Source organism: Salvelinus alpinus, chromosome 37 (genome assembly GCF_045679555.1).
Source record: "Salvelinus alpinus chromosome 37, SLU_Salpinus.1, whole genome shotgun sequence".
NCBI lineage: Eukaryota > Metazoa > Chordata > Actinopteri > Salmoniformes > Salmonidae > Salvelinus > Salvelinus alpinus.
Window position 1 is genome coordinate 7198903 of NC_092122.1, and position 13586 is coordinate 7212488.

At 42.7% G+C, this 13586-nt stretch overlaps 1 protein-coding gene across 1 annotated transcript; it reads left to right on the top strand.

The window, feature by feature from the left end:
- The first annotated feature begins 8384 nt into the window (after positions 1–8384).
- Positions 8385–11458, top strand: LOC139565806 (transmembrane protein 229A-like). Its single transcript, XM_071386387.1, has one exon. It carries the CDS (start codon positions 8452–8454, stop codon positions 9652–9654), a length of 1203 nt encoding a protein of 400 aa, XP_071242488.1. The 5' UTR covers positions 8385–8451; the 3' UTR covers positions 9655–11458.
- Positions 11459–13586: the final 2128 nt, after the last annotated feature.

The following is a 13586-nucleotide window of genomic DNA, read 5'->3' on the forward strand; positions in this document are numbered from 1 at the left end:
AATATTGAGTTGCACCCCCTTTTGCCCTCAGAACAGCCTCAATTCATCGGCGCATGGACTTTACAAGGTGTTCGAAAGCATTCCACAGGGATGCTGGCCCATGTTGACTCCAATGCTTCCCACAGTTGTGTCAAGTTGGCTGGATGTCCTTTGGGTGGTGGACCATTCTTGATACACACGGGGAAACTGTTGAGCGTGAAAAACCCAGCAGCGTAGCAGTTCTTGACACACTTAAACCGGTGCGCCTGGCACCTACTACCATACCCTGTTCCAAGGCAAGTAAATATTTTGTCTTGCCCATTCACCCTCTGAATGGTATACACACACAATACATGGCTCAATTGTCTCAAGGATTATAAATCCTTCTTTAACCTGTCTCCTCCCCTTCATCTACACTGATTGAAGTGGATTTAACAAGTGACATCAATAAGGGATCATAGCTTTCACCTGGATTCACCTGGTCAGTCTATGTGATGGAAATAGCCGGTGTTCCTAATGTTTTGTACTCATAACGTACATGCTTTAAACATGAACAGAGACATTTAAACATGAACAGAGACATTTAAACATGAACAGAGACATTTAAACATGAACAGAGACATTTAAACAGAGACATTTAAACATGAACAGAGACATTTAAACATGAACAGAGACATTTAAACAGAGACATTTAAACAGAGACATTTAAACATGAACAGAGACATTTAAACATGAACAGAGACATTTAAACATGAACAGAGACATTTAAACATGAACAGAGACATTTAAACATGAACAGAGAGTGGCCCTGCTAGGGAAATGTCTGGCAGCTCCACAAACAAGATGTACTGTACTGTAGCTCCATAAGGGAGTTGTACGGTGTAGCTAATGTATTCTACTTTTCACAGGGTGAAAGTTCATCTTCAGAGCTGATCACAGAGATAGGAAACAACAGGCTGAATCAGAGTGTAGCCTTTGCGGAACCTCTTACCTACCCACACGCTGTTTTTTACAACAAACAAACACACACAGGAGAAATACACATACACGCACGCATACACACACACACACACACGAGCAGTCACTCTGCTTTTGTAGTCAGAATGCCCAAGGAGCACATTAGAAGGAGTGTGTGTTTTATTTTCTTATCTGTTGAGAGCAGAGACACATCTCTATCTACCTCTCTATTATAAGAAACAGCATCTCTGCTAGACATCTCTATTCTCTATCATCAGACTGCTGCATTTCTACACTGACACTGACTGAATACTGGGTGGTCCTCTGTTTCACATCACAGTAACTCAACACAAAGACAATAACTAAAGTACAGCTGAGCTAGCAGCCATAGAGTGAGCCATAAAGCCTCAGCGCCAAGAGCAGAGCTCACTAATAAGGTTTAGGTGTGTGTGTGTGTGTGTGTGTGTGTGTGTGTGTGTGTGTGTGTGTGTGTGTGTGTGTGTGTGTGTGTGTGTGTGTGTGTGTGTGTGTGTGTGTGTGTGTGTGTGTGTGTGTGTGTGTGTGTGTGTGTGTGTGTGTGTGTGTGTGTGTGTGTGTGTGTGTGTGTGTGTGTGTGTGTGTGTGTGTGTGTGTGTGTGTGTGTGTGTGTGTGTGTGTGTGTGTGTGTGTGTGTGTGTGTGTTTGGTTGATGATCCAGAACCATATCACTACCGGACTAATAGTATGCCCCTGCCCACGGCTGCCAGAGCCAATCAAAGGATGACACACACTCATAGAGAAACTGTATCCCATAGCAGCGCCTCTGACCCGCATCACCTGTCAGAGATCCCCTGAATTAATAAACAAAAATAGAGGATGTTCCATTCATCTACCTCGCCTCCCTTACTGACGCGCCCTCAAAGATCTGAGAGGACTGGATAAGTGTCAATAAAATGGTGGACCCACCCTCTGACCTATCAAGAGTCTAGGCTAGTGGCATACATCCTACTCCTCAGGGGGAGTGACACAGTGCAGTGCACAGGAATAGAGGGGATGTTATGGATGTAGGGAATCAGAATGCAGAGACAGACTCAGCCCACAGGAAGTCTGTCTCAGTGTCTGCGACCTCTGGGGTGACCTCTGGGGTGAACAGCAAACAGTCTCGTCCTCCAGTCCTGCTCTGCCTGTCTCGACAAAGGGATACAGAAAGAGACTGAGGACAGAGTGAGGAGAGAGGGCAGAGGGCTAGCTAACTGGAGGGAGATGGAGAGGGCACAAGGCTAATTAGTGGTAGACAGATAGAGAGCAGAGGCATAGTGCTAATGGCCTGACGAGGACCGTTTGGCATGATCAAGTATTCAGGGGGAGAGAGAGATGGTGAGGAGGGAGGGGAGAGGAGGGGAAGGGAGGAAGGTAAGGTGAGAAGGGGGTGAAGCAGTGTGTTGTTTTTCTGGGAAGAGGGGGAGGATGGAGAAGTAGAAGGATGAGGTAGTGTAAGAGTTGTGTTTCAGTGAGGAGGGGGTGAGGTGAGGAGTGGGTGAGTAGGGGTGAGGCAGGGTTACTGCAGAGTGTTGTGTTACTGTGACCAGGCCCTCTAAGCCCCCGGAGGTGAGCAGAATTCCTAATGAGTTCTGAACTGTCAACAAGACTCGAGATCCACACTCGGGAATTCTGCTGCTTCCTATCAGGAATTATATTCTCTAACAGGAAGCGTCCACCCTCCCACTCCCCTCGCTCTCGCTACACAGACATACAAACACACACCGTACACTTGACGCACGCACAAACACACACACCACAGACACACACACACACAGACACACACCTCCCTCAGCCCATCCCCTCTGTGCCTGAGGGATAAAGCTAGGCGCTCGGCTAGACCAACGAATAACAGCTCAAATTGGAGGAAATGGGATCTAAAATTACATTTCAGAGAGTCTCATTGAAAGTGCATGCCTGCGACCTGGTTAGATTCATATTAAGACTCAATATCCTGTAGGGACATCAGAAATATTAGTCAAGCATCACGTAGCAATATAACATCTGCCCATTCACGTCCCTTTGATCAGGTTATAGAGACAGAGAGGCTGAGAAAATGGAATGGTAATGGGGTTACAATATTATGCACCTCATGTAGATACATCCTAATATATCTGCAGTCAAAAAGATTCACTGTCGTGAAAAAATGGAAGGCAGGTCGAATTAACCTCACCCCATGTTTTGTCCCCCGCACACATTGACTCATGTTTAAGAATAGTAATGACGGTAATGAGACATTATTTGTCATAGTCTATAAAGAGTATAGGTGTAACAATATCAGGTTTGATATATCAATGAATTGATGACAGAGCTGTAGAGAAGACAGGGCCCTGCCCAAGCCACCAGATATAATATGGTACACTGACTCCACCTACTGGTAACAGTAGAGATGGCAGATTCCCCATTGATACAATAATAGTGTCAGAGAGAGAGTGAGTGAATGAGTGTGAGTGTGTGTGTGTGTGTGTGTGTGTGTGTGTGTGTGTGTGTGTGTGTGTGTGTGTGTGTGTGTGTGTGTGTGTGTGTGTGTGTGTGTGTGTGTGTGTGTGTGTGTGTGTGTGTGTGTGTGTGTGTGTGTGTGTGTGTGTGTGTGTCTAATCTCTGTAGACCACAGTCCACACTCTGTTTTATCCCAGCTATCTCTTTCACAAACAAACCATCTTGTGTCTATCAGACAGTGTCCTATCAGACAATGCCAACTAAACCCACACGGTCCAACTAACCCCCTCGTCTGCACTCCAGCCACTGAACCACTCACTAAAGACTACATGATGACACTCCGGCAAGTCAACCCAACCAGAACATCATCACCTTATTAGGGGGCAGAAGCTATTCAAAGCAAACTCATCAGCACCATACTGTGGCCAAACAGACACATTGCAGTTAACTGGACTTATTTTGCTCAATTCCGACATGCCCCTTCTCCCTGAAGTGTGCACTCATTCACCCCAGAGATGGACAGTACTTCTGTTACATGTATTTGATATATGTATTTCAACTACTTCTGAGTATTTAGTCATTTGTATTACACTGGGCTGAACTACACTCCAATGGATTTTGTAACAAGATACCGTCCAGAACTGTAATTTGTATTTTCAAAATACTAAATACTTTTCTATGCTAATTTTTTTATTGTGGTTCGCAATTTTGCCCACCCCTTTTCACCTTGCATTGGTATCAGAAGTCTGATGGCACCATGGTGGGATAAGAGCATCTGCTAAATTAACTAAATATATACTGATCATAAATATAAACTCAACATGCAACAATTTCAAAAATGTCACTGAGTTACAGTTCATAATAAGGAAATCTGTCACTAGAAATAAATTCATTAGGCCCTACTTTATGGATTTCATATGACTGGGAATACAGATATGCATCTGTTGGTCAAACACCTTAAAAAAAGGATCTGAAAACCAGTCAGTATCTGGTGTGACCACCATTTGCCTCATGCAGAGCGACACATCTCCTTTGCATAGAGTTATTCAGGCTGTTGATTGTGTCCTGTGGAATGTTGTCTCACTCCTCTTCAATGGCTGTGTGAAGTTGCTGGATATTGGCGGGAACTGGAACACGCTGTCACACAAGACGATCCAGAGCAGCCCAAACATGCTCAATGGGAGACATGTCTGGTGAGTATGCATGCCCTGGAAGAACTGATGCATTTTCAGCTTCCAGGAATTGTGTACAGATTCTTACGACATGGGGCTGTGTATTATTACGCTGAAACATGAGGTGATGGCGGCGGATGAATGGCACGACAATGGGCCTCAGGATCTCATCACGGTATCTCTGTACATTCAAATTGCCATTGATAAAATGCAATTGTGTTCTTTGTTCGTAGCTTATGTCTGCCCATACCATAACCCCACCGTCACCATGGGACACTCGGTTCACAACGTTGACATCAGCAAACCACTCGCCCACACGACTCCATACACAGGGCCTGCGGTTGTCAGGCCCTTAGGACGTAAAGCCAAATTCTCTAAAACAACGTAGCAAAGATGAATGAATATGAATTTCACGCTCCCTCAAAACTTGAGACATCTGTGGCATTAAGTTGTGTGACAAAACTGCACAATTTAGAGTGGCCTTTTATTGTCCCCAGAACGAAGTGCACCTGTTGCTGTTTAATCAGCTTCTCAATATGGCACACTTGTCAAGTGGATGGATTATCTTGGCAAAGGAGAAATGTAAAGGAGGGATGTAAGCAATTGTGAGCACAAAATTTGAGAGAAATAAGCTTTTTGTGCATATGGAACATAGATATTTTTATTTCAGCTCATGAAACATGGGACCAACACTTGTTGAGTTTATATTTTTGTTCAGTGTAAATGCATTTGCAGAAAGCATTTGCAGTATTATTCTAATGAGTTCCGGCCAGAAACAAGGCCAATAATAATACCCAGTGTGCTTTGCAGTTCATTTTGGTTCATTTTCACATATACATTTACATTTAGGCAATTTAGCAGACACCCTTATCCAGAGTGACTTACAGTCAGTGTATTCAACTAAGGAAGATAAACAAGAACATATCACAGTCATAGCAAGTAAAACAGTTCTGTAATCGTTACTGAGAATGTTGTTGCTGTTCAGGCCGGCTACTTACAAATGTATTTCTGTATTTTAAAATACAAAATACAAGTATTTTGTGGTTCACTTTGATTAGTTGATCTTTATGGTATTTTGTCATTCTATTTGGTCATTTTTGCCCATTCCCGATTCACCCCAGGCATAAGCCTACATATCTGAATGCTCTCGCGGAGGAGGGTTGGTCAACATGCAGTCGCCAAGTCTGCCATATGTCTGACAACAATCTGATGCTTTTAAATCCCTGAGGGGGAGTGAGTCAGTACAGGTTTCCGGGAGAGAGGGGAGAGTCTGAATTGGGCTACAAGTCTGGACTGTTGAGCTGTAAACTATGTAGACAGACTGTGCAGTTGAGTTGAAGGACATGTTTGTCAGCCTAGTCTATACAAAAATATATTTTTGACAAATAACATTGCAGCTGCAGATGAGAGTCTGCATTTATCCAGTCAAAGCGTCCTTAACATCTGATCCAAGACACCTGTGTGTCCTTTGTGCCAGTGGGTGTTAATATCACAGTAATATCACATTAAAAGCAGGGCCCAGTAACCTGTTAATACCTCAGTAATAGCAGGCTATAGGTCCCAGAGAGAGACATTTGAACACACTGAGTGAGTTAACATAAATCGTGGAGCAGAGGCTTGTGGGAAACATAGTTACCTAGGAAACTGAGAAATCCTGCACATGATACCATCCCAAAATACTGTCTGGGACCAAACTGCAGTAGCCTAGGATATTTCATCTTTCTAGGTCAGGATTTGTATAGTGGTACACTAGGCTAAAGAAAGATTTACAGTAGTGTATATTAATTAAGCCATTATGCCAGGCCTACAGACCTAGGGCTACTGGGAGATTATATTGCTCAATTATGTCTTTTTATTTTATTTAACCTTTATTTAACTAGGCAAGTCAGTTAAAAACGAATTCTAATTTACAATGACGGCCTACCCCGGCCAAACTCAGACGACGCTGGGCCAATTGTGCACCGCCCTATGGGACTCCTAATCACAGCCGGATGTGATTCAGCCTGGATTCAAACCAGGGACTGTAGTGTCAGCTCTTACACTGAGATGCAGTGCCATAGACCACTGCGCCACTCTGGAGCCAAAAAGTACTCAAATGATAAATTCATAATATGGCCTATAGGCTAGCATGCCATTATAAATCGATGACAGATGTTTGTTTGACATTTCAGATGGCCACATGACCGTTAAACCAGCGGGATGTTAGGTCACTACCCACTACTGTATAGTTTAGTCGCGTCATATGCGGAACTTGCGTTTTTTCTCCCATGTCACGCCCCCTCCGCCGCGCTCAATTATTCTCCTCTCTTTGCTGCGGAGAGGGGAAGAGGCGAAGCGAGAGGGTTTACTCCGCCCAAAATGTGTCCATGAAAATAAGTGAGAAATGTTTGTATGGCGGTCAACGAGAGCGTGTCAAATTTGGTCAACAGAAAATGTAATTGGTAATTTGCTACATGAGGCTTATTTGGTCTAAGATATGTTTTATAATGGTTAGGTTGTTGTTACAAATGCGCTGATATAAGTGGACACACGTGGCATTTCGGCAACTAAAAAAAAAAAACTTTATCGCAGAGTTTGAAAACCCAGAGGCGTTGTTTCTTTAGTTGTTCATTTTCTAAATAAATCTAAAGGCACAACCTAGATTCAAGCCAATATCTTAAGTAGTTGAAAATGTCATTACTCCGACCTTGTGAAAGTGACAAAGTGACACGTTTTATTTTTTATCAAAAACTTTATATCGAGGGAGTGCCTTTGATTTGCACATGCGCAGTTCGGCGCGAAACGACCAATTGACCCGATAACATGTTTTTGCGCATGAGTTCAGCTACCCATTATTTCATTTATTTTTTATTGAACAGTAACATGCAAAACACACACAAAAAAACAGAACAGCCAGAGCGATTCCACAAAGAAATAAGGAAAACTTTAAAAAAAAATACAAATCCACATTATATCAATTCAAATACAGACATGTAGCGAATACATTTTTAAGACATTTTGTTTTGTGTACGTTTTAATGATTCTAAATAGTTTTCCAAATCAGATTTTTAAAAATAAGAAAAGGGCCTTTTTCTTCATAGATTTTGATTTGTGCATGAAAAATGTTCCTAATAAAAGAAAGAGATTTATGACATACTCACGTCCAATTGTGGAATCAGTGTAGTAAAATAATATGTCAAACTTAGATATTTCAATGGTTGTATGCATTTTGTTGCCAAGATATAGTTTTACATCAGTCCAGAACACTTCACTATGTAAACAATAACAGAATAAGTGTTCAATAGATTCGGTTTCTAGTTCACAAAAACTGCACTCACTGTTAACATCAGGTATATATTTAGAAATCAATATTTTACACGGGTAGAATCTATGTATAATCTTTAAAGGAGACCTCGTTTACTTTATTGGTCGCCATAAATGTGTGTGGCGTGAGTCAAGCACGGCGCCAGTTTACATCAAACGATGAAGCCCAACAAAATATCACAGAGGGAATAGACATCCTGTAGAAAATATCCCTTAATAAACGATTGTTACATTTCTTATCTAGTAAACCTATGCCATTCACGTGGATATCGCTTACAAAAGGAGTTATTCCAAAATATGCATTATTCTGAAGTAAAGATTTTATCCCACTGGGTATAGCTTTTATAACCGTGTCATATTCCTTGCTTGAAACCTCAAAGTTGTATCTAGGAATATGACATTACCTACACGCGTGATCTGGGATTTCTATTGGAGAAGCAGTTTCTGCCTATCTTCATACTGTAGTCCTACTGTATTTGACTTTTGTGCCTGTTGTTCACAAGCGTATCTGCCCTCTCGTTGGCTAGAATGGTCCCATCTGATCTCGCCTCCTCCCACCTACCTTCCATCTTTGAGGACATGTATGTCTATTGTTAAAGCGGTCACTCGACTATCTTATCAATATAATAGAACATCTTTGCTGTGGCTCAGGTGCAAAGCCGCTAACGACACCGCGGCAGCTCCGTTAAAAGTACAGAATGTGCCAGGAAAAAAGAACAAGCGCTGCTCTCTGATTCTCTCCGAGGAGAGAGAGAGATCAACCATGGCCAGTTGTCGGAGAGAGAGCCCGCGGAGCCGGGCAGGACAGGGAGGTGGCAGTCTGAGAGCAGCGAGGAAGCCCCGGCAGAGAGATCCATCCAGCGAGTTAGGGGACGCGGGCGAATCAATGACAGATCTACCACAATGGTTGCGGCTTTATTTCTATGGGATGCACGGTATCACTTTGGATATCCTCCTGTCGTCGGTGCAGGGGCTTTTGGCTGACAGCGACCCCAAACTGTTCGGTTTTTCCTCCCCGTACCTCTGCATCATGCACTCGGTGACCCATTTCTTGCTGGAAAAAATATATTCGCAAAAGAAGTGCTTTCAAGGACGCACAGTAGTTTTTCACCTTGTTTTCTATCCCTCTGTGTACATCGGGCTGCAGATCCTGATTGGGAATATAAACACGCTGACCGAGCACGTTAGAATAGTCTCTGCCACTCATCTCGTCGTTCATTACCTACTGTCCCTGTACTTCACCCAAGTATTCCACAAGGGGCTTGCGCGGCTGCGCTACCACTGCCCCGGGAAACGGACCATGTCTACCCCGGAAAAGCGCACCCTTGAGCCGCTTCCTAATAACGGTCTGCCCGATGTTGTGCGATTCCTCTTCTTTGGAATGCACGGCTTTCTGGACGAGATCCTTTTTACCTCGATATTCAACCTTGTGGAGAAATCGGACCGGACCATGAGTGGCCACACGTCCCTGTGGTCCTTCCTGATGTACGGAAGCTGCAGCTTCGTGGTAGAGAAACTCTACCTGCATTTGCACTTCAGACGGGGCTGGAGCACCTGGAGGCGGCTCCCCATCTATATCTGCTTCATCTACACCTGGGAGTTCTGTTGGGGGCTGGCGCTGCGGCAGTACGGCGCATGCTCATGGGACTATTCCCACTATCCATTCAACTTCATGGGCCTGATCACGCTCCTCTACCTGCCCGGATGGGTCTGCATCAGTCTCTACCAGGATATTCTGTCCAGCGTTCTGCTGCGCGTGGTGGTGTGTGCCAAAGACGAGGATTGAGGCCACTCAGGGCAGGGGGCTGGCATCAACGTCTGCCATGTGTCCAGGAAAAAACTGCATTATAGGCCTAGGTCACATCTGATTTAGGGACTATTGATACTAATACAAATAAAGAAGAGGACATTTAAGACCATCAACGGGGTACCCGCACTTAAATAATGTGTATTTCCCCTGTGGAAATGTGGAATTGATGTGGCTGTTTAGACATCTTTTATCAATGATTCTAACAAATAGACTAGCAATTTGTGACAGGTAGCCTAAAAGCACAGACATGCCTTGCCTGGCATGTGATTTAGTTTAGTTTATTAATTCGACCATTTAAAAAAAACAAGCACACATAAAACTTAAAAGCCATACATGCACATGAATAAAATCATCGAGGATAACACACAATAACGTCTGGGACTTATTTCCATTGTGGTCCTCTTGAGACAAGATGGATATACTGTGTGATGACACACAGACATGCCTTCTGCTGTCATGACATCTGCCATTTCTAACTTTGATGTAGATGAAACTAGAATATTTTACAATTTACACTTCACTTGCTTGCTCATTTTAGAGCTGTGAATAATTTCCTAAACTATATTGACAAAGTCAGCCATATGCATGGTGGCACCATTTGATTTGGTTGGTCTCTACAATCCCAGAGCTCTGAACTCATTTCTGCATGGCTGCATTCATGATCACTTAATTGCTTAAATCTTATTACCTTCAAAGAATGCATGACATTTGGAAATAAAATAGGTTCTAAAAAGTTCCGAATGTATGTAGCATGAGATGTAATCGAACAGAATAGAACGGGTGGTGGACCGAATTCATTTCACTGTGAATCTTTTTCTGAACCAAACCTTAACCTTACTGTGTTGGAGTGCCTTTCTGAGCAAACCTACAGACAGCTGGACTAAAGACAAACTGAACTACACTGTGGGCCAGGTTCCCCCTAGTCCTGGCTGAACTAAAAAAGAAGCTCAATGGGGAATTGAAAGAGCTTTTTAGTCTACAACTATAGGCTTAATCTGGGTCATGTAAACAAGCAATGTGTGCCAATCAGACAGACCCTGAGGATCAGCTTTAATCTTCTCCCTTCTTTACATAGGGACATCCCAGCCCCAGGCTTGTTTACCTCACATTTATAAAGCAACAGAGCACCAGTCAGCGTTTTATGGTTTACACTCTATAGGTTGATCTGGAGTGGGCAATATCAGCAGTCAGCAGACCTGGGTTCAAATGCTACTTGAAATCTTTCAGGCACTTTCACTGTTTGTTTTAACTTGCCTGGAGTGCGAGACGGGCGGGGTTTGAATGTTTGCGGCTATTCTATTGGCTCCACGCCAGGAAAGCTCAATCAAGCCTAGATAAAGTATTTGAAATGATTTCAAAATAGTATTTGAATCCAGGTCTGGGATCAACCTCCAGGTATAGAGCCCTTTGCCCTTTGGCATAGATCTTTCTGCCTGTTTTATTTCCTCGTTTGCCACTGTACCACACGGTAACGTCTCATGTTCTCTCTGAGAGGCCAAACACATACAGTATGTGAGGATACCTGGCACTGTGACTTCATTAGCAACCTGTTCCAACAGTATACTCTTTGGAAAGTTTTGAAACGTATAGTTTTTGCTCTTGTACTGATTTTATGATTCTCTAGCATGTTTTTAATGCATTTTACTGCCTGCCTTCGTCAGTCCTGGGGATTCCGTGAAACGATGGTTGGAGGTAACTGAAAGCTGGTAATATTGATGAGTAACACTAGTCCAGGGAAAAAGATCATATAACATATGTTATTAAAATATTACAACTTTTACACATGTTGATTTTTGACAGATGGTTCTGAATATGGACTGAATGTTTCATGCCGTGAGAGTTTCCCTGTCCTGGGCGAACAAACAATACCTTCCAGTCTTCTGGAGACTCACACTGGACTGACTGAAATAACACAATTATTTTCCTTTTGGTTTGTCATTTCAAAATGGTGGGCTTTTGTTGTGAGCGGTGCAAAAGAACGACGCACACGGTGAATAGGACCAGGAGTTTCTGTCCTGGTTATGTGGTCGGGGAGAATCTCCTGTCCCTGGTGAAGTTGTTATCTTAACTATATGATCATGTTTCTTTTCAAATGTGAGGTTTGGAAATCATTCATCAACTGTATTTAATAATACACTGCAATCATGCACTACATGGCTCACAATGAGGAAGTAAAACCATGTTTATTTTATTTTTTTTTTATTTTATTTATTTAACCTTTATTTAACCAGGTAGGCAAATTGAGAACACGTTCTCATTTACAATTGCGACCTGGCCACGATAAAGCAAAGCAGTTCGACACATACAACAACACATAGTTACACATGGAGTAAAACAAACATATAGTCAATAATACAGTGAAAAAAAATAAGTCTATATACAATGTGAGCAAGTGAGGTGAGATAAGGGAGGTGAAGGCAAACAAATATATGTATAAATAAATAAAAATATAAAAAGGCCATGGAGGCGAAGTGAGTACAACACAGCAAGTAAAATAAAAACTAAAAAACACTGGAATGGTTGGTTTGCAGTGGAAGAAAGTGCAAAGTAGAGACAGAAATAATGGGGTGCAAAGGAGCAAAATAAATTAATAAATAAATACAGTAGGTAAAGAGGTAGTTGTTTGGGCTAAGGTTATAAATGAAGAGAGCCGAAATTATTCTTGCTACTGTATGCCCATGGTGGAATTGAAATGAATCAATCACTGGGTGGAAATAGTGTAGCCTGCGTACTGTACATTACTTAAATATCAAAGAATTCCATGTTGAACCGCCAACGGTTGGCCCAGTTCATGTTCATGTTGTCTTGATTGACATCGTGCTCTCACTAAATTGCTTGTATTTACAGGTTGTCTGTGTTTCTCTCAGATCAGCTTCCTTGGAAAGCTGCACAATGTTATAAAAAACAAAATGCCTGACCTTTACAGGAAACCGCACCTCAAATATATAAAGTCAACAATGCTCTGTGACTGGATCAAGAGATACTAAATGACTCTTATCTGTGCCTGGTGTCAGATTGAGTCTGCATGAGAGGCAGAGATGATGAATCTGGTTTTTCCACCTCTGTACTGTTTGTTGTTTGTGTGTGTGTGTGTGTGTGTCTCTGTGTGTGTGTGTGTGTGTGTGTGTGTGTGTGTGTGTGTGTGTGTGTGTGTGTGTGTGTGTGTGTGTGTGTGTGTGTGTGTGTGTGTGTGTGTGTGTGTGTGTGTGTGTGTGTGTGTGTGTGTGTGTGTGTGTGTGTGTCTCTGTGCGTGTGCGGGTGTGTGTAGACTAGGCTACCCATGGAAAGTTGTCAAGGAGACCATTCAGCGAGGTTGGAGGGGTAAGGTAAGAAGAGCTGTATTGTACATGTTGTACCTGTTATTTATGTTCTCATATATCTAATACCCAGCGACACAGCACCACCAGCCTATCTGATTGGCCATAAACATCTAGGGACAACATTGGCTTATCTAATTGGCCGGATGACTCCCATCATTCACTTCTCCTTCTGGACTCATTATCTCCCTGTAGACTTCCTCTATTTGTTACAACTGTAAATCACTGATACTAACACAGCATTTAGTGTTGCTGTTTACTGCTTCACTGGTTCTCTGAGGTATCACTTCTCTGTTTCCAGTTAAAACACCTGCACACGCTCAAACTTGTGGGCCTAACTTCAGAAGTCTGGCAAAAAAATTCAAGGTCATTCTTTACAGAGTAAAGCAGGCTAACGCTTAAATTCCATATATCTACAGTAATCTACTTTAATGCTTAATAAGGCTTTGGGCTCTACCGTGGTCCCCCCCCCCCCCCCCCCCTCGAGTTTCAAGAAGGGGTGAGGACCAACTCCAAAGTAAGGCAGGAGTCATCCACAAACACAAGGTTTATTATTATTAGGGCAGGGCAAGGAAAATCTCATATGACACT

Coding starts and splice junctions, on each gene's coding strand:
- LOC139565806 (XM_071386387.1), top strand. CDS start 8,452: ATGTCTATTGTTAAAGCGGTCACTCGACTATCTTATCAATATAATAGA.